Genomic DNA, 26,914 nt, shown 5'->3' on the forward strand with positions numbered 1-26,914 from the left:
TGAAAACCTGGAATCTGGTGGGTTTATTCTTACTCAATAGATAAAAGTTTCATACCAGAATGGCTCAGTCTTTAAGTTTGGGGATTGAGGTTGATTGCTTGGGAAGACGTATTTTTCCTCAGGTTAAGTAACATTTTTAACTAAAACTAGGACTAACTTTAAAAACATCATTCCTGTTTCCATGATCCTCAGTGGTTTATAAGCTGAAGGCTTATTCTTTGCTCATTTCATTTAAGAGAAGACCTGTATTAAACTTTACTGAATCACTGTATGTTGAATAACTGCTTTCCTGGGCTTCTGTTCAAGTTTAAATCCCAGAAATGAAATGCTCCCAAACACAGAGATGCTGACTGAGCAGCTAGCCCCGCAACTTCTTTAGCTGTATTTTCCCTACTGGGCAATGATACTGGGGATACAGTTTGGGTATGTTACTTATATTAAAAAAACCAAAGGTGTTTAGATATTTACAGAGTAAACATGCTTGAAAACAATCTAAGCTTGAGACTTAATTTCCTGTGGAACTGGGTGAATCAGGTTCTTAGAATGAGAGGAAAGTTGTAAAGAAGAGGAAGAGGGAGGTCTTTAGTATAGTTGTTATTGCTATGGAAACTTCTTCCTCTGAGTAGTCTGGCTTATTTGAAAACAGAGCTGGGAAGCAGGATGCATGCTGAACATCAGGACAAAATAAGAAAAAAGAGGCCTTCTGGCAAACGGTTGTATGCAGTTTCAGTGTAAAACAGAGTAATAAATCTGGTCTGAGGTTCACTATTTTCATAATGAAGTAACAAGGCCCCCTGTGTTTGAAAAAGAAAAAGCATGTAAGAAGGGAGCATTTTCTTGCAGAACAATAATGAAAATCACTCCTGTGGAGGAGCGATTAGTAGTGATGGTTGGTTTAAAAAAAAAAATCTGATTAGTTTGGGTTAATCTTTCAAAATAACATTTTGAAATCTTACCAAAACCTTATGTAGTTACAGATATTTTACTGCTTTGTATAACGTAGGTTCTGCCCACAGCGAACAGCAGCTCCCCATATCTCATAGCTAATCTAAAACAGGTCTAGGTACCTACCCTGTGTCTTTCTAACCTCACAACAGTCTCCACTGAAGTCCTGGGATCTCAAACATCTCGGGGGTATAAACCTTGTACCAAAATTCTGTCTTTTACTTCTGTTTGTTCATAATGTTGGGTTTAATTTATCTTACATCATCGCTAAAATAAAGCTGCTTACAACAGTGAATGGAAAGTGTAGAGAACTCTCTGTAACTCCAAGCAGGTTTTGGTTGCTACCAAAAATATTAAGGGCTAGTTAAATCACTTACCCAAATGCACTGAACTACAATAGTACATGAAACCTGACTTTTAACTTCATAAAATGAGGTCATTTCTGCTTAGTTAGAAGTTCTTGGGTCTGGAATAGTCCCGAGACCAAATGTTTTTGCAAGTTTTCTGGAGTAAATTTCTGCAGTAGAGAACTGACTTTGGTCCTAAGGATTTAAAAAAAAAATCTGCCTGCTTGAGCATTGAATCCTTACCTATAAAAAGCTGATGTTGCTTTACTGGATTTTCTTGACAGGGAGTAATATTATATTTCCTTTGATGAAAGACCTTGGTGACCCAGCCAGTTTGAAGCTAAAAAAAAAAAAAGGATAGATGTAAAAAAAAAAAGTCTTTAGACTACAGGTTAGCCTCAAACTCAGCTTGGTTTGAGGATTCTCTTTTTTTTTTTTTTTCCTGCAGTGATTTTATCTTTCTTTCTGGCACCCTTAATGTACTGCCCTTTTGCTAGGATAGAGAATCGAAGCTAGCAACTGCTCCAAATAGGTGTATAATTCAATCATGTAGTTTTTCTTTTGAACTAACAAATAGCAACCACAACACTCAATAGATCCAGGATTCAGGTCCAGCTTCTCTCTTTCCAGGCAGCCTCTCAAATATGTATCTTCTGATGAGCTTTTACTTCAAAGTAAAGCTAATGAAGTGCCTGTCAACACGTTGCAGTTAATGCCGCTGCTCTGACTACAGATGAATAAATATGTAAAAGAAAGAAAAAAAAATATCCTCATTCAACTCCTCAGATGGAAATTACTTCGACTGTATCTGCCCCATTTCCTGATCAGTCTGCACAAAAGTTTTTATAACTGTTACTCAAATATTTGTCATACTAGCATTTTTTGCAAATACTAAGGAATATTAATGGAAAATTAGTTAGTGATTTCACATGTTTGTGTTGGAAACCTGGTTTTCAAGACCTTGTAGATATCTGATCAGGGCTAAGAAACATGACGCTTCATTTATATCTGATCAAAGCATGCCAGTAAATGATAGAGGAAAGTGATTGAGGGAGTATTATTTAGTCTGCTCTGTGAACTATCTTTAAAAGCAGATATATTTTTTTTTTTAAAAACTAGAATCTTAAGCTGTTGCAATTCTGTTGCCATATGAACACAGAAAAATCATGCCCTTTCTACTGAGGGGTATTTATGCACTGGTAATAAAACAGCAAACTGGTTAGCTATTAAGTGAAGCAGAATAACACCTTTTATTGCTGAGCCTGCAACCATACTCTGCCATAGGAAAGCAAAGATAAATATTTGGGTGGAGTGTGTGAGATAAATGTTAAAATTACCAAGGACTTATCAAGTTCCCATACATTCCAGGATGGGAGCAGTTTACCTGCTCCCATCTTGGAATATACCGCCTATCAGGCAGGAGGGAAGGAGATTCTGGCCATTTTTTGCTGGGTAAATGGATGAAGAAACTTTAATGAGAATTCCCCCTGGTTGAGGGAGTGAGGAGGACAATAAGCAATGGGCTTTCGGGGGACATTTCACAACCTGACTGCTGGCATAGGTGCCATTCTTACAGCAGGGAGGGCCCTTAACCTCCTTGACCCAGTGAATAAAACCAGTAGGACTTGTGGGTCAGAACTGTGGTCCTGGGCTGTTTACAGACCAGTGTTGTTTAACTATAAGCTGACAGGGATTAATTCTAATTGGTTCATCGTCTGAGCTGTTATAACTCCTGATCTGCTGAGTGGCACCTTCAGGCAGCAGCTGTAGGTCACAGGGGGCTTCAGGGTGGAGGTCGGAGAGCATGTTGATGGCTGAAGCTGAGCTACCTTAACTGCAGTAACCTCTGTTGTCTTTGCATTGGCAAAGGAGGGCAAGCAGGTGGGTTAAAGTCTCTCTAACCCTCTCTGCTTTCCTGCCTGTGAGTCTGCAAGCGGCAGGAACAGATCTCAAGCATGACTGCTCTTTTAAGCGGAAATTTCTTGAGCAAAAGGTCATCTCTCATATATATTAAGATAAAAGAAAAGCTGCTTCATAAAGAAGGTATGACCAGGAAAAATACAAGAACTGTTCCTTGAGTCTAATGAAATGCCATGGAGAGTGCCAGTTCAGACTCTAGCACAAGATCAAAGCAGGGTATAATGTTTACCTCAATTTTGAGGAAAAATGCAGCAAGGAAAAGGAAAACTCCTATCGAAGTTATCCAGGTCACAAAATAAGTTACACTCTCATAAAGCAACAGTTTGGTCAGGAACCTAGATAAGAAAATGGTGTAGTAATAGTTCCCCAAAAGAAGAACCAGAAGACGACTCAAAGAGTAGACACAAACTTTCCACCGTGACTGTTTTAAGTAAGCTTATTACTAGTAGAAAACTAGGGACACTGTCATTTAAGAGATGGAAGAATGCTTCCCAAACATAGTGAAACACAGAACCTAGTAAAAAGTAAAATACTCTCCATGGTGCATAACAATAGCTGCTGACTTAGGTTGAATTTATTACAATTTGTGTCTAAGGAAACTGGAGACAGAATTTGGACTCATGAATCCAGCAACCTCAGTTGATGCAATTTATAGGTATAAGGTGATAACTTACCTTTATGAGAACACTTATGCATTAAAGACTCATGAAGCTGATAGAGCTGAGCTCTTTGCAAATTATTATTATATACAGACTGCAGTTTAGTCCTAAAACTCGTCACAAAGCTTGATATTTTTGTCTTTCTCCCAGGTGAAGTAAAGAAGTAACAGCCCATTGCTCTAGAGAACTGTTTAGGTTAATGTAACATCATTCAAAGTTTATTGACTTTTTATTTTTGTCAAGCTCTTCCTATTACACTTTCAATTCCTGCCAGAAACACCTTGGCGATTCTCTTGAATGCACAAATGGAAATTTCTTCCAGTTTCTCAGGGGAAACAAGAACAAAAATCAAAAACTCTGTTCTTAAGTGTGTCAGAAAACCTTCTTAGCTGAAAGGGGTTTTCCCTTCTACTGAAAGACCATGCACAGATGATCTCTGCATCTCTGAAGTACACAATATACCATGTGTCTTCAGTCCAAGAATCTGCCACCTTGATCAGTCTTATTTGAGAGAGTTTTGTGATGTCTCTAGAGTTTCCTTTTGTCTCAGCATATCTGAATGCCCTGATCTGGTTGCATGGAAGTTGTGGAACATCCAGCCTTGGAGATACTAAAAGCTCAACTTGACAAGTTCTTCAGCAACTTTGAGCAGGAGGTTGGACTGGGCCTCCAGAGATATCTTTGAGATCACAAAATCATAAAACAAAATCTTCAACATCTATTAATTCAGTGTTACAGAGGGAGATGAGTATACAAGAATGATTCCTGGAGATAATTACAAGAAATTTATCATAAATTTCTTTAATAGCAAGCCTAAGATCTCAAACAAGATAACCTGCATCAACTTTTATATGCTCAATAGTACCAAATTAAAGTAACTGCATAGGTACATTGGATATCTAAGTTAAAAAAAAAAAGTAAAAATAAGGTATTCTAAAACAGGATTTAAACTTTCCTAAAGCCTCCTATGGAATACATCAGGAAATGTACAAAAAGTCACTGATTACTTTAAACAAATCAATCTCTCTGAATAGTTGACTATCACTTAGTTCTTTTCTTTATTTAAATAGACAGTGCTTTTCAAAGTTTGGCATCTTGCCCCAGGATGCATTTGTTATCAGTAGTGACACTAACGCCATTGCATAGACATAGCTTGAGAGACAAAACTCATTTGGGTTGCAGCTGTAACAGCGTAGCAGTAATATGATCCCAAACTGTAATCTTTGAATGATGAGCTCCCAGAAGCTAGGTTGCTGCTTTATTGAGCCACTGTTTCAACTCATGCAATGAATCATTTCCTTCAAGCAAATAGATGGTGAATTGATTATATGTATGTGTGAATAGGCAGAAATATAGATTAAAATTATTATAGATTGATTGTCTCAAAAATGTTCATAAATATAAATTAAATCTACAATTCCATGGGGAAGTGGGCTGTGCTGCAGTCATCTCGGGCAGCAGGGGACAAGGAATATTTATTCCCTCATCATTCTTCTCCCCGCTACCCCACCCCCAAAATGCTCGTTTCTTCCACAAAAGAGGAGTGAAGAACAAAGCAAAATCTCTCATGCTGCTGTAGAAGTCCATGGTGAGTCCCCATCTTGCATGTGGGGTCCCCCCAACTCAAAAAGAATGACAGAACTAAAGGGTAAAATACTGAGAGAAAAATGCATAAATATATCGAATGGCTTCTGTATCAAGAACTACATCAATTAGACTTTTTTTGCTCAGAAAGGAGTTAGCAGAAAGGAAGATGACAGCATACAGAATGACTACTGTAACATAAAAGGTGAACAGGAAAGATCAGTTGTTGCTCAAAAGCAGTAGAGAGTATCAAATGAAATTATTTAGTGACAAACGAAAAGAAAGTACTTTTTAAAAAAGCATACTTTAGCTGTAGAATTCTTTGCCACAGGGTGCTGCTGGATGTCAGGAATTTATATCAATTCAGAAATTGTTTAGCTAAATTTCTGTAGGAAAAAAATCCATCAAGGGCTATTAAACTAAAGATACTACATGGGAATCACCGAGTTGAAGACAATTGGAAAAGTATATGAGGGCAGTAGTACTGTAAGCTGCTGCTGGAGGAGGCATCCATTTTTGCCACTCTGAGTCAGGATCCGGGGCTGCAGAGAATCTTTGGTGTTACCTTTTAAATTGTTCTCGTGTCCATGTGGCTAAAACTAATTTGGTCAAAATAACAATGAGTATGCATTACATGTGAGTTCCTGTAAGTACATGTAAAAATTGTGAAATGTAAATAATTGAGACTTATTTACAGCAGTTCTTTCCTATAGTAACCATACTATGCATTTCAGCTGTAACCATGCTGGTATTTTAAGCAGCAGCATGTGTTGAAATGCCAATACCTAGGGTAACAGCTTCTATTTGATTCAGTATTGGAGGCTGAGGGTGCAACTTATCCTGCTTTTATAGGGTTCTGTACCTTCCTGCAACAAGCTGCAGAATGATAAAGGGCTTGCTTCAGGTCAAATTACCTGGTTATTAGCATAATACCTTCCTTTTATGGCAGAAAGGAAGATACTTCTTTATACAATTACAGTGGGATGGGGATTAATTAGTAGTTCTTGAGGGCACAGAAGAATGTTATTTACCAGGGCAGAACAGTCAGCTAAGGAAATGCATGTTCAGCCTCCTGCCCAGCTGTGCCTCCGCCTCCTACAGCAGCAACGTGCCTCCTGTTCACATACTCTGCACTGCACAGGTCGTCTTGTTCAGCTAAAAACATTGAGCATTCCCAGGATAGCCTTGAGAAGGCTGTGGAATGAGACATGCAGGAGATTAATCAATAAATCTGATGGGGATCCATATTTCAGAGGAATTTACAAACCGCATGCCTCTGGTTTGAAGTACTAATATAATAGAAGGAACTTTCCGGTAATTCACAAAAGCTCAGCGGGACCCAAAATCCTTCCATAAAGGCAATGTTGCTGAGCACCCAGCAGCTTTTCTTGAATTCAAATGAGGGTCATCACTATCAAAGAGGGTGACTGTGACCCGTGGGATTACGTGAAGTAACAGATGAGCTACTTAACTACCTTGTACCTCAAGAAATCATTCACATCTTTACAACTGGGAAGAGGAGCTAGTGCTGCAAATGTGACCAGCCTGAGAACACTGGGGCTGGGACATTGCATTTGTGTTTCACTCTCTAAGAAGGGTGCTAAACGGAGTTTTGATGATTAATAAAGCCCATGGTGTGTTTTAATTAATCATATTCTTTCTTTTGTGTGCAAACTCCTGGATATGATCTTTCTCATTTTTACTGGCTTTATCTGAGTGTCATCTACTCATGGCACATAGTATTGTAAGTGTAAGTAACTTTGTTTAAGTTTTCTTTTTAAATCATAATCAAATATAAATTATTGTATTTGGGAACTGGTACTGCAATTCAAGAAAGGCTATTTCTTCAGTTGTTTAAACAAGTATTTTAAATCTCACCAGCTTCTATACTTTTTTGAATTGTGATGAATCAAATTCTTGAAAAACCTATACAGATACAGTGATGCTGAGAATGCTTTCATGCCAAGTTTGTTCATGATGTACCAACTTACTGTACTGCTGAAGCACTTTGATTGTAACCTCTTTAAAAAAAACTCACTGATTAAGTCCGAATGTTTTCTCCACTTTCTTAATATTTGCCCAAAATAACCCCAGAACGCACTGGAAGAAGCAGAGATTGTAAGCAATGAGAAAGCAGATGCGTCTTCAGAAGCTGTGGCTCCTGACAAAGATGAGAGTAAGAGCCCAGAAGCCACAGAAGTGAAACCTAGAAGAGAAGAAAGTAAAACCCCCAAAGCCAACCTGAGGAAGTTTTTTAAGCTGGTAAGCAAAACGCTGAATTTCAAGAGTTTTGCGTGATGTGTTCATTGCAAGGCTGGGGGTGGCAATTCTTGAAAAATCTTTTGAAAATAAATGTCTGCAAGAGTGCGAGAGTGATGCTACCCCCATGTCCAGAGGTGGGTGCGTGCGTGTGACCTCGCCCCGCGCCCCTGAGCCCCCCCGGCCCCGCTGCCCCGCGCCCCTGAGCCCCCGGCCGCGTCCCCGCGCGTCCCGCGTCCCCCCGCGCATTTCGCGTTCTGCATCTCCCTCTCGTGGCTCGTCCAGGAACAGCCCCGGGGCTGCCACAGCTCCACGCACTCCCGGCTCCGCCTTGGCCCTTTTTCCCCCGCCGAGGTGGCAGGGGGCAGTTCAAGGGGCTTGATCCAGCATCCGCGATCGCCACCGAGGAAGCCTTCAGCTTCGCAAACCGCTTCCAATGGGTGATGTGGGACCTGGGCAGATGCTGCTAGAGGAAGCCATCTGCTATTAGCCGCGGCAGTATCAAACGTCCCCGCACTGCACCATTGTTAAGTCCTGTGCTTGCTTCAGGGAGTCATACTTTTAGTAATGAAACTTTTTTTGGCAGCTTATGTAGGTTAGCTAAACTGGCACGTAAAAGGATACAATCGCTGCTTCAAAGATGTTATACGTTAGATGGAAAAAAGAAAGGCACAAAGTAGAATCTAATCCTCCTTCCTGGAAGAAGACTGGAGGGAAGAAGGAAACCACTGAGGTGGTGATGTGGCTGGCGTCGTCTTGTGGTTATAGGTATGAAGAGCTGTCCTGATGGAATTGTGTACAAACAACAGCCGGACAGTATCCCTCAAAAGAGCCTAGAAAAGTAGCCAGGAAAATAATCCCAGTCTAGAACTAACACTTCTCTGACTAGAATTGTAGCAGGCCTTGAGGATTTATATAGCAATTGATCTATTTTGGCAAGGTTTGCAAATCTGTATGAAAGATTTCTATTTTTAATCAGTGCTGGTTTATTTTCAGGTAGCTACATGGTGTGGGTGTCTTATACGTTAAAATGCGACGAACGTAGTTTCTTGTAACACAATGTAATAAATAGCCCAGGTTGTCCAAACTGTCTGCGCTCAGGTACGTGCTGGTACATACAGCTGTGAACAGTCACATTGTCAACGGTTAAAATTCGTAAGTCGGACCCTAAAAGGTACAAGCGACACCCCAAATCCTGATTTATTTTTTTATTTCCAAAAGATTAGTTTCTTTTATTTTCAGTTGTTTATTAGCCTCAGCCCAAACCATGATGGGTGCATTTACTTTTTCTTCTTCAGAGTTACTTTACTACATAACTACTCTAGTGTATTTGAGGATCTAAGCTAAAATTCTTAATATCAGCCAAGAATTGTGCACCTAATGTGCCTTTAATTCCAAATAACACTTTACCAAATTAGTCAGTTTGGAAAAATCTCAACCTTATTCCTAAACCCAAGGGGACTTGTGGTCATCCTGCGTAGAGGCTCGTCACCATGGCACATGCTAGGCATGCAGAAGGTGACTCAGGAGCAATGCATATCAAATACTGACCTCTGTGGCAACCATGACTTCAAATCATGTTGCCCTACCAAAAAAATTAGCACTGATTAAAAAATAAAGCTGTTCCATCTTAGTCACCATGGATGAAAACAGAGCTGTGTTAAAAGCGGTAGATGTAACGCTGCTCTAATCAGAGCAGGGGTTTAATCCAGATTTTTGGCCTAGAAGGACAGAACTAGTACATAGGCAGCAAACATCTTACCCACATGGGAAACGGAATTGTATTAACTACGTAACTGGTTTTGCAGCTCTTTGAAACCTTTAGTATTCATCTGTTCTACTTCTGGCTATCAATTTCCAAACAGATCGTGGATTATTTTAATATATTTATTGTCCTTGAAGCACGTCCCAGGCTGTTTCCTCTGAATAGCTTTTGGACTACTGGATCACTGCCACGCTGTTGCGCACAATCGGAGCTATGTAGCTGCCCTACAGCTTCGTGCCGACTGGTCAATAGGTATTTCTGATTCCTAAGGCAGACAGAAGGATTTTAAGCCACTGCTAAACAACTAGCTTCTGTAAACCTTTTGAAGTAGTGGTGAGTCCTGAAAATGCATGAAATGTTTAAGACTCCAACACAGGCTTGATTTTCTCACAAGTAAAAGTGGGGGAAGCTCCAGTGCTGTGGGGCTGAGAGCTCAGTACTGTAGAGGTGTCTAATAGGGCCCTTTTGCTCAGAATAGCTATACTGGCAGGCTGTGTACTGGAAGGTATAATTTCCACTCGGAAAAGGTCCGTTTCCATTGTAGTTTTCTCTTGAGGTCTGGCTAGCCTACAGTAACAGCTGCAGAAAGTGCAGGAATTCCCGAGCCAGCTTTGCAATAGCTAGCTGACGTCCTGGTAGCGGCCTAATTCTGGCACCGTGGAGCTCAGAGCAGAGTAATTTGCACATTTTGGGGGGCTGCCATTTGCAGCCTCCCCAGTCCTCATGCTAATGTCATTACTCTGCTGTTCATACTAATGCTAGTTACTTTAAAACTAACTCAGACATACGAGAGTTTACACTGCAGCTCTGGCCACAGCGTGAACGTACATTTGAGGAGCACAGCAAAGGGCCTGACATCAGACCATCCCCTTGTGCTTTCTACCTGCGTGAGGAACTCAATCCTTAGCACCTCTTACCTGGAGCACTGGGGATAAAATGATGTCTTTGTGTGGTTGCATCTGTTCAACCTCTTTCACTTGCAAATCTGGACAAACCTCAGCCAATGCCTAAATGTACCTTGTGGTGTTCCACCTCCCACAGGTGACACTGGGGCAGGAGGCTCCTGGAGGTGTGGGAAATGCCTTGAAGCGGCATCAGAGCCTGTACAAACTGTGCCATCCGTGTGATGCAGGTCACTGACTCATCCAGCAGGTCCCCTTGGAGCACTCCTCCTGCCTTGCTGCAGATGGAGCGAGCCGTAAATTCTCATAAGATAGGATCTTAACAAGCTCAGGTACTTATGGTCTCTGAAACGAACCGTGCTTGTCAGTGGGAAGGAATGTGGCAGGACTTCCTTGATAAAACCCAGTATGGTCTCTGCAAATAAAATGTCCTATTTCTGGATTAATCAAGATGCTCCCAAGGAGAACATATCTTTCTGGAATAACAAAAAAGATTATTTCCAAATTGTCTGCAGTGTCTGTGCTGGCCTGCTTCCTCACGTAAATAAACTTTTACATAATAAATAGCATTTGGAACCAAGAATAACTATTTTATGTTGTCCCATCTTAATTTTCCTTCATTATTCATGAAAATGTAGCAAGTCTATTGCCTGTCCCCATCCTCCTCCATTTAAAGATATGCTGATCCACCCTTATTGCCACAGAAAGCAGAAAACCCTTTCAGGAAGCTTTCAGCAACAGCAATCCTAAATGATCAAAGGCAAGGATAAGAGGTCAGCAGTGCTCTAGAGAGAAGCCCTTGTGATCATTACGTATATGTTTCAGTGAAGGCAAGAGGGAACTTTGTCTAGGCAAAGACCTCAAGGTCTTTACTCTGTTATTTATGTTCTGGTAAAAAAAAAAAAAAAAGATGGATTACTAAAGGTTGGCTAAACCAGGGTTTTTTCTTGTTTTTCTGTTTTGTTGGGTTTTTTCTAGGGGGGGGGAAAGGTAACAAAGTGGTTGCTGTTATAGCACAAGCTTTTTTTTTTTCTGAAAGCATTTAAAGACTTACTGAAATAGAAATGCAAACTAGATCTTATCACAATACATCTTCATACGCTCTGGACTGAGTTTCTATCCTGTAATGTTAAGACAGACCACACTGTGCTTCCTCTCCTCCGTTTCTGCAACCTCTTACACAGATAAAGAGTCACGAGCATAAACATGCAAGAGATTGAGCAGCGGCATGTTCCAGAAAGAGAATTTTTTCCACAATTTGTGACAAGTAATGAATCGTCTTGGAGTCGTTTAGTTTTCTATCGTGCTGCTGCTACATATTGATTTTCTGTGGATTTATAGGAAAACCAGAGACTGAAATAGGTCCTTGCAGTAACACCATACGTAGGATCAAGCTGATACTGTTGTGCTTCAAGTAACAAATCTACAAGCTGCAGAAAACCACAAATCCGCCTGATCTATCTTTAGAACAAAAGTCACATCCTTTCATTGTTTTCATTGAACCTGTGCAATGAAAAATGACATTTAAATTTGAGCACTTTGAAATTCTGGAGTTTATTTTATGCTTTACTGCTAAGCTCTGTGGCTTATATGGTACTCAAGAGAATACTATGTTGAACCCTTTAATACACTTTTTATTTAAACTTGTACATACCCTTCCTTTTGTTTCTTTTCTACTACTAATTGTAACTAAACCTTAATCTAATTGTCCCAAATCTTGTAATATTTACTCATTGAGCTAGTTTTGTCAAACGGGTTTTTCTCGTTTTTAAATCTAGATAGAAACAGGAAAACATATTTCAGAGTCAAGGTTTGCTCTGAATGACCTGCCTGTGCTTACAGCCTCAGGGCCTGCTCTGATTGCCCTGGCTGGGAAGAGTGGGCACCAAGGAGGGCCATTACTTAGATGTATATAGAGAGAAGGCATAAACTGGAAAGCAAAAATGGTGAAAAATGGATGCTGATGATAAAATATAAAAATATATCCATAAAGCTGAGTGGTTTTTAATTATTCATGGGATATGTACTTAGTATGATCGTTAAAAAGAAAGGAAGTCCCACTAGATCTTATGAGACAGATTTGTCTCTGAAAAGCAAGCAAAAGCTCTTTCCTAGAAAACTACAGCGGCAGGGCTGATAGCACTGTCTTGTTTACTGGCTGATACGATCTCTGGTCTACTGTGACCTCATTCATATTTCTCAGGCCTTAATGGGACATCTGACTTGCAAGAGACAATCCCTTCACGTAGGAAAGAACGAGCAAAAATCTGCCTTGGAGATGTGGCTATTTAAAAAACGTTGGTAGAGTTTCTGAAATGTCTGGGTTTGTTTTAGAGTTGTAAAGAGCATCCTTAAATCAAACCTTGCCTTTTTTGATTCGTGTGTGTTTTCATATTGAATTAATGCCTCAAACAGGAACCCAGTTAGAAGTCCTATAATCCTTTGTTATTTTAGTCAGTGAAGGGTGATGGAGGGACAACCAGTTCAGAAGAGGTAAACGGCCCAAGCCCCAGTCACCAAGTAAGTGCCTGGATTTTTTCATCTTTTGGTGATGGGTTGTTGTCACCTACTTCCATACAACTCTAGCTTTTGAAATGTAAAAATCACTGAAAGAAAAGTGCTACATGCTCACCGAGCTTCATATTTTTACGTATTTCTTTACTTATCTATTTATTTTAACTATTCATGCTATTAAACAAGATTTGAAAGGGTCACTATCAGATTTTAAAAAATGCTTTTTTCCCAGGTGTGTTCTTTGTCTTAAAATAACTAGTGTTTTTATGTTCAATTTTATTCCTATCTCTCTTGCTATTATTTTACTTTCTGCATGTACCTTGGCTTAGGCACTGAAACTAAACAAACACAGCTAGAATAATTTTTACTTTGTTGATTTACTTGTCTGCTGAGGAAAGGATCATTTAGGTGGAAACTCTATAGAAGAGAAATTAAAGTGAGAATGAAAACCATTCACTGCAATTTAACAAAAGCCGTGAAAATATTTTTTTCTGATTCTGTTTTTATTTCTTTCATTCTGTGTTCATAAAAGCTAAATCAAAACTTTGGATGTGACCTTTACGTTATATTCTTTATGGCTTTAAAAATGCTTCAGAAAAATCACATTTTCATTAGAAATACAAATACTGTTACCTTTTCTGAGAGCCAAACCTTCATCTGTTACAAGTCAAGATATCCAGAATAATTACATTCAGTAATGAGAGATAAAACACAGGTTCTGTGTGTAGACACAGGGTTTCCTTTAACCTGAGAGCAAAACTGAAGTTGTATTGAAAACCGACCTTTCAGAATTTCCTTTTTTATTTCCTTTTTTAATTAATAGTAAAATTATTTTCTCACTCTTCCTATTTTCATGATGTCCTATCACACTAAGGTTAATCTTTATGAATTATTTCTCTAAAAGCATCCCAAATATAGAAGGTCTTGTCTTGTGACATTTTTTCCTTATTTCATACGGCAGCTTTGTGAAATGATCTGGCTAAGTGAGTAAAAGTTACAGTCTAGGAACTACTTTTTTTTTATTTTAATTAGTAGCCAGTTTCCTTCCATTTTTTTAAATCAACTTATTAGTCTTCCTTCTCCTCTCACTTGCACTGGTGTAAATTAGCACAGTTTTATTACACAGAAGGGCTCAAGGAAGACTGTATCTGCTGTTGACTTTTTCCTTTTTTAGAATTTCTGTGAAATGATCTCCTTAAATTACGCTATTGCATCTCTGGAATCTTTTCGTCACTGCCATTCTGTATGCTACAGAAATGCATTGCAACACTGATCCAAAATCTGCAGAAATTGAGGGGTCTGCCTTTTGCACTTAAAAAGCAGCTTTGGATTAAGGTCTTCTGTAACATGATGGGGAAAAATACTATCCTGTTAATCTTTTTTTTTTTTTTTTTCCAGTGCCACTGTTAATGTTGAGAGAGTAAAAGCAATCTGTCAGGTGCAGATCACCCTTTAGAATAAGAAACGTTAACATGTTTCATTATTCATAGGCTTCACTTTGTATTTCCTGAGCTGCTCCCATCAGTATAAAATATGCCAATTTCCTGCCTTTCAAGGTTAATATGAAACACCTCAAAGAGATTATCTGATTGGAATTTTTTTCTTATTTTGCCTGGAAAATGTATTATGAATATTTTTTTAAAGTGTTTTGTTTGACTAACATCAAAGGCCCACACGTGCTCACAGAAATAGTCCTGTTGCATCCAGTTCGGATTGGGCTGCAATACTGTAACCATGAGGCACCTACACAATCAAACACGTGTGGTGAGAAAGATTCGACTCTAATTTTACACCCGCAGAATAAACCCACAGATTTCACACAGTGTTAATAAAGGTTAGAAGTTGTTCTGGTACCTTTGAACTCAGATGTATCCAGCCTCATAGCTGTATTTTGGGTGCTGTGGTTATTTTTGAATTGAGTGTGAACGTTTGCAACTGTACCAAAGAGAAACATTTCAAAAGTGAGCTAAGGCAAACAAGAGTAAGAAGGATCTTGTCAAACTAACTGATGGGTTCAGCAACCGAGAGCTTCCCGTCTGGTAGTTAAAATGAGTCAGAAAGAGAGAGACAGAATTAAATTTGGGTTTATGAAATTCATCCTTGTGCTGGGAGAGCTCCTGCATCATTTGGGCACTCAGAAGCGCGCCCAAGCAGGTCTCTCTCCTCAAGCGAGGTGAACAAGATGCAGGTAGTGTGTGGTGTCTGTGCAGCCCCAGACGACAGTTCTCCTGTACTCTGAGGTTATTGAATCTGCTTTAATAAAATATTGACACTCAGATAGTGCCTGCCTGTGGTGTATGGGGCTACTGATCACCTGCATCTTCAGATTTCATGTGCTGTCTTCACGTATCTCCTGCAGAACTAGAGCAAAGACTAGCTTCATGATTGTATTTTTTAAGTCTAAAAGCAGTCAAATCCAGATATAAGCAAATACATACACATGTTATGTCTGTCCTTTGGAAAAGGAAATAGTTAAATACAAGCACATATTTTGTTGAGGACTTAAGCTAACTGGTCAAGATGGAATGTATTAAATAGTTGCAAGTTCTATAATTTAAATGTAGGGGTTTTTTAAGATTAGGTGGGGAAGAAAGGTGAATCAAGTGAAAAAGGCCAGTGGTAGTATTGCTACCCCTCTCATTCTTGTTTCCCCAAAATTAGAGTGGCTTGAGGGTTTTTTTTTTTTTACATAGATATGAGACGTGTATTTGCATTCTGTTTCTCTAGAGTTTCTGCTTTCAGGTTTTTCTCTGAAATCGTGTCTAAAAATGTATTTGTTTTTAATGAAAGCTAAGCTTGTCATGTAAGTGTATAACCCTAAGCCTTTAAAAGAACACCAAATATTTCAAGACTAATGGTAAAATCCGCAAAGTTGGAAAAATTACACAGCATTAAGCTCTGGGCTGTGCCCTGAGGGCAGATGTAAGATTTCCAGCTTTTCAACATGGCAAATTTGTGTGTTGTTATGTTAATAGATAAGGCAATATGATTTTTTGCATAAGAAAAAAGAAAATCCTATTTGTTTAAAGATCTCCTAGCAAAAACACATCTAGTCATTTGCTACTCTGCAAACAGTGACAGCTTCATTGTCTTATCCTTTGTTTGCCAGATCTGATTTTTCTCCTGTGAACTTCAAACATATCCCGTACTTCTCCGAGTTTCAGAATCTTTTCCTTTACTATAAATAGGTGCTCTGCCATTGTGTTTGTCTTTGGAATACTTGCTATCTCTTCTTTTGCACTTGTACGTGAAATTTTCTATGATGCTGTGGCCTTCCATAGCCAAACCCTATGTTGTTAACTTTTTGGTGGAGTGTTGCAGTTTTATAGCGGAGTTGTTTTTGCCCTTTGCTTTATGGTGTCTTTTACTTTTCTCTCCCAAATCTTTCCCTTGCACTTTTTGGGTGCTTTCACAGCCTGGGATGCAAAAGCTGGGGGAGTCTCAGTTGGCAGTGCATGCTTGTGATTCTGCATCTTTCCATGCGTGTTCTCTGCCTCCTAAACCAGCTTCAGCATAGACATATACGTAAATAAAGCAAGTCCATGCAGGGATGGTTTGATCTTGCAGTCTTTGCTCACGTAAGTAGTTCTAAGAGCTCCCTGGGAGTCCTTCCCTAAGTCAAGGCTGCAGGAGTTCGTCCCAAACTCTGTAAATGAAAACCTGTTGGACAGCAGGATTTCTCCCTGCCAGGTGGCCTTTCATTTTTTAATATATTTATGGATCACCTTCCAAAATGTTTACATTTCACACTAAAAATAACCATTGTTTGAAACTGCTTTAGACATTAAACTCCACAGAGAGGCCAGTTGCCCCAGCTGAAAGCGAACCTGTGGGCCAAAAGAGCAAAGAGAGTTCAAAAGACAAGAAGTCTACAGTGGAGCTGAGCAAGCAGAAAGGCAGCAAACAGGAAACCAGGGAGCAGCCAGACTCCAGGGAGCAGCAAGCAGCCGAGACCGCCTCCATCCAGAACGGAGGAGATGCTTCAAAGGAACCCTCCTTCAAGAAGACGGAGAAGAGGCAGTCACTCGGAGGGTTTTTTAAGGGCCTTGTACGTTAACTTGATCTTCTCTTTTTAGTCATTTTTCAGCTGATGTAAGCACCCAGCCTGCAAGCTGCTAACCATGGGAGATTTGTGCTCGGATGGAGTGCAACTTCACAAGCAGCTTGCAGGACTAAGGCCAAACAACAGCAAGTTTTTGGGCAAAGGCGAGAAAACTTGGGCCTCAGGGTACTGATTCACAGGCAGGTACGGTTTACTATGGGAGAGCTATAATTGTTCCCACATCCCTGTTTTAGAGGTTTGTGCCTTGGCTATGGGGATGACTCAACTGTTCCTGTAGCAGGTACTGAACCACCTACAAATTACAGTGTGTTTATTAAGGAAAAGTGGAGGTGCTGCCAGTTTACCAGAGCAACCTGTCTGCCATGGTGGTGGTTCAGCTGCTGCTTCAGAGCAGCTGGGACAACCCTGCAATGCGGGAAATACCTGCAAGGAAAAAAATCAAGGTAGATCACTGGGTGGGTGGGAACCAGCATAGTGGTCACAAGATGAGCGCCTCATGTTAGCAATCAGTTATAGACTAGTTAAAGCGCACAAAAAAATACACATGGTATTCTTTCTTCCTGCTGTTTTTGTTAAATCTTACCCTAAATTTGCTATGCCCCCTTCATTGACATCTGAAATGTAGAAATGAAAGAATTCAGCAAACTAAAAATCTGAGTTTCTATAAGGCTTGGTGTTACTGATGCAATTATTGGTTCCTCAGAGCATTAAATAGATGAAAACTTTTTTTCTCCCTTGTCTATATTCAGGGGCCGATGTAGAAACAAAAGCACAGGTTAGACCTGGGGCCGCCTCTCAAGCCTCGGCAAGAGGGCAGATTTCCGTTGCTTTTTATAAATAAATTGGAAGGATGCAGTTTGCTCCTCTTTCCTCTCATTGCCACAACAGCAATGAATCCACAGGGCTGTGGGGTCATTTTTAGCATCTTCTGGAAACCTTATGTGTAAACTGCGCTTCATCACAAATTTCAAGCGATGCAAAGAACCCTAAACAGATTTGACTGTTACCTGCAATGATTGCTAGTGAATCTGGCTCCCCTGAGAGCCATACAGCTTTTTTTTCCTTCCTCCCTACCTTAGTTCTAAGGCTGTCAGGAAAGAAAAAGAGCTAGGCAATCTCCAGGTCTGAAAGAAAAGTCAAGCAATATAGGTTGAAATGGTAATGCAGAATTGAAAATTAGCCCTGTTAGGACACCGGGTTATAAAGTTAGGCTGCCATGCAGACCAGTATGACTCAGAGGCAGATGTTTTTCCACATCATAAGAAGTGTTTAATTTGCACACATTTCACAGAATTACTATGTATCCTACAGAGGGCGATTTGCATTACCAAAATAATTACATATTAGAAGGGGAATTAAGAACAAAAGAAAAATAACTTTCTGTAATATCGATTAGCAACAGTTCAGCCACTTCTGCTTTCTGTTTCACCCCATTGTTCTGGAGTAAAATCCTGGTCCGCTGTGAGTCAGTGGGATTTTCCTGTAGTTTCAATGGAGCAAGGAAGTCCTGGAGCTCACCTGGGGTAACTACCAACTTGCGTTGGCTTCCACTCATCTTGGCTCCCAGTGAAGTCAAGAGGAGAAATCTTTTTGCTTAGCACAATGTGAAAAAGCCAGGGTATTGTTTTATATGTATCTGTGAATTATACTAGCTGATTGAAGTTATCAAACACATGCACGCTCACATGCACTTTTCTTTCCTCCCTCACCCCCTTTGCCTCCAAATTCTGTATGAAATTTCCATTGTGCACAACATCGGTGCATGTGTGTAACATCTGATCCACGCTCACAAGCATGGTGTGTAGGTGTTGTATCCCGCTCTGGGTATTGGCAACCTCCCCCCAGCAGTGACATCAGGAGTTCCATTATTTAAACCACTTAGATGATGGTAACAGATCTCTTGCGTCAACTGGAGGGGAGGAAGACAGCCACATTTTTCTGGCATAGGTTATCTAGAAATGGGGCAAATGTTAACTACCTCTATTATTTCTGGAGATAATTGAGATTTGTTTTTCTTGTCTGGAGATTTGTTGAAATTAGGCACTGACAGCCCTCCTTTGTCAAAATTCTCACTGTAGCCACTGTGTGAGAAAGGGTTTGTCTGTTGACAATTGCACTCTATTTTGTATGGTGTCATTCACCCAAGCTGTATCCAAAAATCTTTCACAGAGTTTAACAATAGATACAAATTTAGAATTATTCCAGAAAGGGAGATACGAGGAAGTGCAAGCTAGTGAGGAAACATGCTTTCAAGTGCAAGTTCATGAAAGACACAGAGAGAGGCAGGAAAGGTGTCTCTCATTCAAAGGGCAAGAAAAAGCTTTTTGATCAGGAGAGGAGATTGTGAAGAGGTAAAAAGACTATTTGGGGAAAAAAATGCAGAATAAAGGTAGAGGAAGTAGAGATGTTCTGCGAGATATTTTTGCTTGCTCGAGTAGTATGCCAGACAGTTTGGCTGTGTAGTCCCTTATCTTCTATTGCAATTATAGAGGCCAATAGTATTCCTATAGCTTCCCTCTCCCACTAACAAAAGATGGCACTTTTAGAAAAAAAAAAAGTTACGTTTTTGATAACAGTATAGCTGATTTGGTCAGTTTATTGTGCTTTTGAACTGGGGGGGGGAAACAAACCCACAACAATGAGGTCTGTCTATGGAAAATGTCTCACAGAAAATGACTACCTCTTTTTTTAATATCCCCAAGAAGATTACCCACACCTAAGAAACCTAGTTCTGTAATGCTTCTAAAAAATAATCTACACATCTCCTAGACGTGCTAGGAGTCCCAGGAAGGTGTAATCATTAATCTAAAAGTATTAGATCACACACAAACCAATGCCAGAATTTCCCTTTCAAGATACCAGCTCAAAAATCTGGTAATAACTCAGCAGAAGTATTAAGCTTTATGCTGATAAAATGGAAACAGGAGAATATTTAAGAGGGGGATCCACCAGGTCTTACTTGCTCATGTAATCTGCACCCACCAAGCTGCTCCTAAATTCTGGTGAGCTATTTCAATAGCAGCTATTTTAACACCACTCTCTCCTGAATCCATCGATTCCTCTGGGAAAGGGCACAGAGTTAGAGGATGTCATAGTGTAGGAATGCAGTTGATGAGAACAACTCAGTTCAAGCATCTGCTCCCAGTTGGGCTAACAAATACTGAAACTTTTGATAGAAATGGAGCCACTTATGCAAGCAAACAGTGTTACGGCCCAGCTGCCTGGTTTTAGCACAGACGATAAGGTCCAGTGGCTGTTCCTATGGTAAAAGAGATTAATTTATAAGCTATATAAAATGCAAAGGTATTCAGTGAGTCTTAGAAAGATTAGATTACAAAGAAAAAAAAAAAGCCCAGAAGATTAATGACATTGTTTTCTGAGCTGGAATAACTCATACTGAAGTTGTCAGAAGCTGGGAGTGCTTAGCATGTGGAAACTATTCTGATCAGAGTATCTGGTATACTGACACAAACTTCTCCTGAGCACAAGCTGGAAAGAAATATACTCCAATACCATGACGTTCCTTTGTGTGCGCTTTAAAGTGCTCTGCCCAAAATAATATGTTCCAGCTTAGCTGTCACAAATGCAGGCAACTTCCACGGCACTGAAAGGCATTATGCAAAGTAACTGAGAGCAAGACCTGAGCCGGTGGTACCTGTGCTTCTGAATCTGAGGGCAGAGCTGGAATTTGTCCGTTAAAAGGGCAGGAACAATGTTCTTTATTTCAGACTGGGCTTGGAAATTCCAGTTTAACAAGAATCATCAGCCAGTCTCCCTCAAAGCTTCCTGCTTTAATCAGCAACCACCTTGAAAATGGGTGCAGCAGGGAGACTGTAGTGTAAGAAAATAACATATGATACTTCTGCAAATCTGCTAAATGAGTCAAAATGGGGATTATCTCAAACGAGCTCCCCCTCCTCTACTCCTCCCTCCACCCATCTATAGGAAGAATGGCAAATTAGCATCATCTTGTTTCCTAGATAATTCTAGAAATGGCTTAATATCTTCATGCATCAGACAGGAACAGCTACAGTTGACAGACTTCGTTACTCTTGTAACGTAGAAAAACTTTTAGCTGATGTGTAGGTTTTTAGGGTTGCTGGACAAATTTGGAATCACTAGCTCGTTTGCTATTGTTCAATGGATATTGGAACCTATCACATTTTTTTATGTGTCTTCCATTTGCTGCTACATATAAGTGGCAAAAAAAATTTATTCTGTTCTAGAGCATCTTCCAAACTCAACATTGGTGTAAGCAAACCCATTGCAGCCAGTTGAGCTGCACAAGATTACAGTTAGTTTAAGACAGGGGATTCTTTTAGTCCATTGTGATTTTTGGCTGCTGTTTTTTATACTTAGGTTTTCAAAGGTGAAAAGTTAAAAGAACATCAGTGAGATGGAGTCTAATCAGTATAAAAAGCCCACTGTTTTTACTTCCCTGAAAGGGATGAGGAAGTTGAGATCTTTCACTCTCCGGGTCTGACACAGAATAATCCTATGGTCACCTAAAGTGATGAGTCAGGTTTCCAGTGTGAAACTACTGTGTGAAAGGAAAATTTACATATGATTTTGCACAGTTCCTATTGTAAGGAAAGCACAAAGCAGTCACCTTTAGCTTTGTCATGCTGTTTTTCGGTTTAGCATGTAATGGTTTAGGCATCTGGCTACAAACAGGATTGGCATCCTACACAATGTAAACAGTGACCTCTGAAACAGTGTTTGTGGATCCATTTTGCTGTCATGTTCTGAAGTTTCGATAGTTTCAAGGCCAGTAAAATTAGGGCAAGGCATCTTAAACTAAGGCCAAGTTTTTATCAATTACTGGTCAAAAATTTAGTTGGTATAGCCAGATCTATGCATTTCCTTCATCTAAGCCAGATTAGTGTCTCGAACTGGTTCCAAAACCAGAATTATATCTGTATTGTAAAAAAGCTTTATCACTCTAACATTGTAAAATACCTGTCATGCATGAAAGTATTTAATGTTCCTTTAACTTAGGGCAGACCAAGGATGGCTATAATACACTATTAATCATGCTTGAAGGACTCTTAGCATGGTTTCAGTGAACCATTTAGGCCAGGGAAATTTTAGAGAAAGTTATGCCAAAACTACAATACTACAAGTACACAGCAACATGTCTCTGGTATGTTAGTCCAGTTTCTAAAGACAATTGCTTTCTACGCTGACTGGGAAAATTATATTAAAATAGCCAACACATTTAGGCAAAGTCGCAGGCAGCAGCTTTCTGGGGTTGTCGTGATGCAGATGGTGCTCATATACTTATGCATATTAAATAAAAGGCAAATTAAGAAAAGCAGAGAGGTGAAATGAGTGGAAAATATCTGCTAGCAAGCTCTAACACATAATCCAAACCTTAACTGTTCTGAAATAGTTGAAAATTTTTATAAATTTCTATATCTTATTCCACAGGGCTCCAAAAGGATGTCTGATGCGGAAGTGCAAACAGATCCAGTGTCTATCCTACCTGCTGGGAAATCCAAGTAATGCATACACGTGGCTGCTGAAGGATCAGCAGCTCTCTGTAAGCTCCCTTGCAGTAGAGATGACTCATTATTTTCCTTTACATGGCTCTCATCAAATGCCTGAGGCTAAAGCAAACATTGGTGTATCATTTAAGGTATATCATTTACAGGGTTTGTTCATTAGATGTTAGAAAGCAACTCTAAAGATCATCAAGCAATGTGTAGTATATTTAAAGAAAGGTCATGTGGATGATTTTAAGTCTATAGAGGGTAGAGCATGTAAGGTAAGAAAGTGGCAGTGAATTAAATAAATGGCAGAAAAAAATGCACGTGACAAAGGAATGCAGTTTGTGCAGCAAGGCATGAGCAACAAATCCTCAGCTTTAGAGAGCTTTAAAGCATCCAGGAAAAAAAAAAAATCTCCTTTGATAAATGTTATACTTAAATGTAAAAACAACCAAGTCACCTTTTGTGGTTTTCAATAGAGCTGAAATTAGCAAAAAGTCTGCAGTATAATAGAATCAGTGGTTATAAAGTTATGCTTCATGTTGGTTATTAATGTAAATTAAAACGCTAAAATGCAAAGGCTTTATATGATTGAGACAACGTCTCTCTTGTCTTGGTGAGGTGGGATAACAAATTAAAAACTATTTAAGGTTCTAATAGGAACACAAGGGGGCACCCGCGTCCCCACCGTAGTCCTAACTCCAAGGCTGTACCTACAATCCTGTTATTAATGTTTTCCAGATGATAGGAAACTTAGTTGTTTCATCAGATATTTGTTTATATCCACATTTGTAATTAATCCTAATAAAAACCAAAATCCAGGCACCTCCCTGCTTCACAAGACTCCTGTAATAACTGTAGTTAATAAATTTTACAGAAAATTAAGATTTCTGTGGTTTATTCAACCCTGGGCTAACCTGGACAGGGAACCGTGGGCCTGACGTTTTAATCCACACTAGCATCTGAATGATACAGTACTGTATATTTTGACCTCCTTATGATTAAATAAATGAATACTTATCCTTTCAAAAAAATAATTTGCTGCTTTAATCTTAGAACAAAGTTTGTTATTTACATCCCTGTTTTCTGATGATTGATGTGATGTTAAGGCATAAATCAACACATAAAAACCCTGCCTGTGAAGTTAATAGCTGTCATTCTTTATCTGAGTAAGGATTACAACTGGAAATCAAGTAAGAATTCTGTAAAATCTGCAGAATTACATTTTTAACTAGTCATAGAAGACAGAGGTAAAAGAGCCTTGTTTCTCCATACGAGCCATTGTAGGTAGGTGGTATTTTTGCACTGGCCTCTGCAAACCTGTGAACTTGCAGCGGATGACCAAAACTTGCCGGTGGTTCTATGCGCAGACAGCACAGACAAAAGGTCCTTTAGTTATAATAGTACTTTCTGTTCTCCTCCCTAGCACAATGGGCCTTTGATGCCATATAAAGTGATATCAATCAAGAGTGACTGCTTACAGATTTCAAACCTGATTCGCAACGACCTACTTCTACATCTGTGTAGGACTGGTGGCTTCTGTGCATCCCCATTTATGGTAGAATGAGAGAAGAATTTGGCTTGTTATATCCAGCTTTGCTCCACAAAAGTCTTAGGCTTTGTCTACGCTACAAGAGTATACAGCTTTAATTAAGTCAATGCATATAAAGATACATACAGTGAGACAACCACCATGGTTACGTGCTGGTATGAAAGTGCCAGATGTCAGCATAGTGAGTGTTATCAGAAAAGAGGAATAAGCTATCATGCTATTTGGTGACTTCATACTGCTGTTATTGTCTCTGTATTAGAGTAGTATTTAAGCAATTTTCAAATAAAAATATGCTCTGGCTAATTAACTATATTCTAGACTGTATCTATATGTTATTATATTCTAGACAGCATAGATATTAATATTATATTACAGACAGATCAGGCCTTCTGTGGAAGAGAACAACTCTTCCTTAGTCCACGCTTTAGGAGCAGGTCTGCGTTGATTGAATTCTGTATTCCCAAGGCAATTAGGACTGCTGACCATGTGATTTGACCGTATCACTTGGCAATGGGACTAATTTCAGGAATCAGGAAATCCTCTTGGCAGAAAAACAAGAAAAACAGTAAGTTTGGCTGCAGATGCCCCTTATGCCACTGAGCTATTATTGCAGATGAAATAACGGTTAGTGTTGGCACTGCCTCCCATGTAGAAATTCCCCGTTTTGTTTGATTCCTCTCTGATAAGAGGAACAACACAAGCTTTGAAGAAGCAAGTCAGCCTTCTCATAAAGCAGCAACACATGGAGCCCCAAGAGGAAGAAAGGTCTTAAGAGATGCATCCACAGTTAAGTTGAGCTTCCGCATTCCACATGCCATATAAGAAACATAAAAGTACAGCTTTTATGTTCAGGCCCGGTAAAGCTTAACAAGTCATTTGGAAATCAAAGCTTTGGAAGAGGCTGCAATCCAAGACAAAGGAAAAGAGCAGCCAAAGCAATACATTGCATTTAGACTCTGTTGTCAACAAATAAGCTCTGGTTTTATGCATAGGATCTTTTGAGGGGAACTGAAGCAGATCAGACTGCTTCAAGGATCTTAAAGTGTTTCATGTAGGCATTTCGGAAGAATTTTAAGAAGCTAATGCAATCTCATAAATATAAAAATCCCAGGGAATGGATTAAAATTGCTACTTTTTGTATAAGAAATGCTTCCCTCCAATGGACAGATGTTTATTCCCCCCCCTCCATAAAAGAGCATGTTCCTGGGTGAGGTTCAAGGCTCTGCCCCACGTGTCCCGCTGCCTCCAGGATGAGCCCTCGGTGAGCCAAGCTCGCCATCAAAGCACGGAGAAGCGAGCAGCTTTGCAGCAGGTTGGGTGCCGCAGGTTTTCGTAACCTGAAAGCAAATTATCTCCCACGAAAGTATATCTGAGCTCAATTGTTCTTCTCTGGAAGCTGTCCAGATGTTTCACTCCACTGCATTTCAAGAAGGTTTTTATAGGTAACTCCTGGCAAAACTGCCCTGCCCTGACTCTTACAATGCACAGCCCAAGTAGAACAGTGTGATTTCCGGTATTAAGCAGTCTGCCCATTAATTCTGCGCATAACCAGCAGCTAATTACCAGCATGCACAAAACAGGTAATTGCACTTTAGCAGCTATTATTTATTTGGTGTAAGCATTGTCTACAGACCCTCGCCTAAAAAAGAACCCCAAAAGCCTGGTGGTTTTTTGGCCTGCCCTGTCCACTGGTTGTCTCGTGCGTGCCTCAGAGGGGGTGTCTCTGAGGGGGCCCCGTTGGAGGCCACGGCCAGGGCGGCTGCAGCAAGGCCTGGCCAGGCCTGTCTCCATGACCAGGCCTGTCTCCATCGCCAGGCCCGTCTCCATGGCCAGGCCTGTCTCCACGTCCAGCCGACCACCTGGCCCGAAGTCGCCTGTCCCTGTCCCCAGGGTGGGGAGGGGGACTGGCAGAGTTGTCACACACCCACCCCACCCCACCCATTTTAGGGGACGGAGGGAAACTGAGGCAGTGCTGAGGGCCAGGCCTGGCCCGTGTCTGTGCTCGGGGACAGTAGGTTTGTGATGGCTGCCGTGACCCCTCCTGGCTTTTCTCTGTTGGGAGTGCTGGGATGGGGCCTGTTGGTGGCTGCAAAATGGCCACAAAGTGTAAGGACTCACTTGGTGGGTCACAGAAAGAAAGAGACCTCGCTGCATGTGACCTGTGGGGGCTGAAGTGTTGCTTTAAAGGCTGGTGCCAGAGCAGTGCCAGCTGTTTGTGTGGGCAGGCACCACACCTCGGTGCCCCATGACCTGCTCCACATGCTTTCAAGTCCCCTCGGCCTCCTCCGCCTGCCGCTCCTGCCCCGGCCAAAGCGGGGGGACTGCCGAGGAGTTTCTGCGGGTCCCAGCTCCTGCAGAATATATGCCTGAAAATATCATAATTACACTCTTGTTCCTGCATAATAGGATCTTAGGAGGTTCCTGTTGGGCCACCTGTCTGCTGAAAGCGTTTGTTCTGTTGAATCGTGTGCATCCATTGATCACGCTGTATTTGCATTCCCAGGGAGGTTTGCAAAGTGATAAACACCTCTGAGAGTATCTAGAAAGTACAGACTTTCTCCCTGTTGACCGTGCCAGACCTGTGTCTACCCTCAGCCTGGTGTTAAGCTGGAGCAGCTTTCCAGTTGGAAATCTGATTAGGATCTTGCCCCTTGTAAGTACAAGATTCTTTGCTTTAGGAGACGAGGGGTCAGTCTGCTCACACTGAGACCACAATCTGACATCTAAGGGAGTAACACAGCTGCTTCCAGGGTTTGTGCGTTTCACATTGCCAGCTCTGCACCCAGGGCTTACAACATGTCTTAAGACTACCTTAATACCTCTTTATATGTAAATGTTTACAGCTGGCTTTGAGGTGACTTATGCAACAAAATCCATGGTTTCATACGTAGAAAAGATGGCACGACAGAAGATAA

At 40.4% G+C, this 26,914-nt stretch overlaps 1 protein-coding gene across 6 annotated transcripts in view; it reads left to right on the top strand.

Moving 5' to 3' along the window:
- The window catches only part of BCAS1 (brain enriched myelin associated protein 1), a 56,033-nt gene extending 31,722 nt beyond the window's left edge, over positions 1 to 24,311 (top strand). For 3 of the 6 annotated variants that reach the window (XM_076351939.1, XM_076351943.1, XM_076351944.1), the window contains 4 exons: positions 7,550 to 7,717; positions 12,836 to 12,901; positions 16,677 to 16,943; positions 22,389 to 24,311. In XM_076351939.1, the coding sequence (XP_076208054.1) occupies positions 7,550 to 7,717; positions 12,836 to 12,901; positions 16,677 to 16,943; positions 22,389 to 22,463 (576 nt within the window). In that variant the 3' untranslated portion in view covers positions 22,464 to 24,311. The remainder of the gene's footprint in view (positions 1 to 7,549; positions 7,718 to 12,835; positions 12,902 to 16,676; positions 16,944 to 22,388) is intronic. The other 3 variants (XM_076351940.1, XM_076351941.1, XM_076351945.1) reach the window with 3 other exon arrangements.
- Positions 24,312 to 26,914: the final 2,603 nt, after the last annotated feature.

The sequence above is a fragment of the Aptenodytes patagonicus genome, chromosome 14, assembly GCF_965638725.1.
Source record: "Aptenodytes patagonicus chromosome 14, bAptPat1.pri.cur, whole genome shotgun sequence".
Classification (NCBI taxonomy): domain Eukaryota; kingdom Metazoa; phylum Chordata; class Aves; order Sphenisciformes; family Spheniscidae; genus Aptenodytes; species Aptenodytes patagonicus.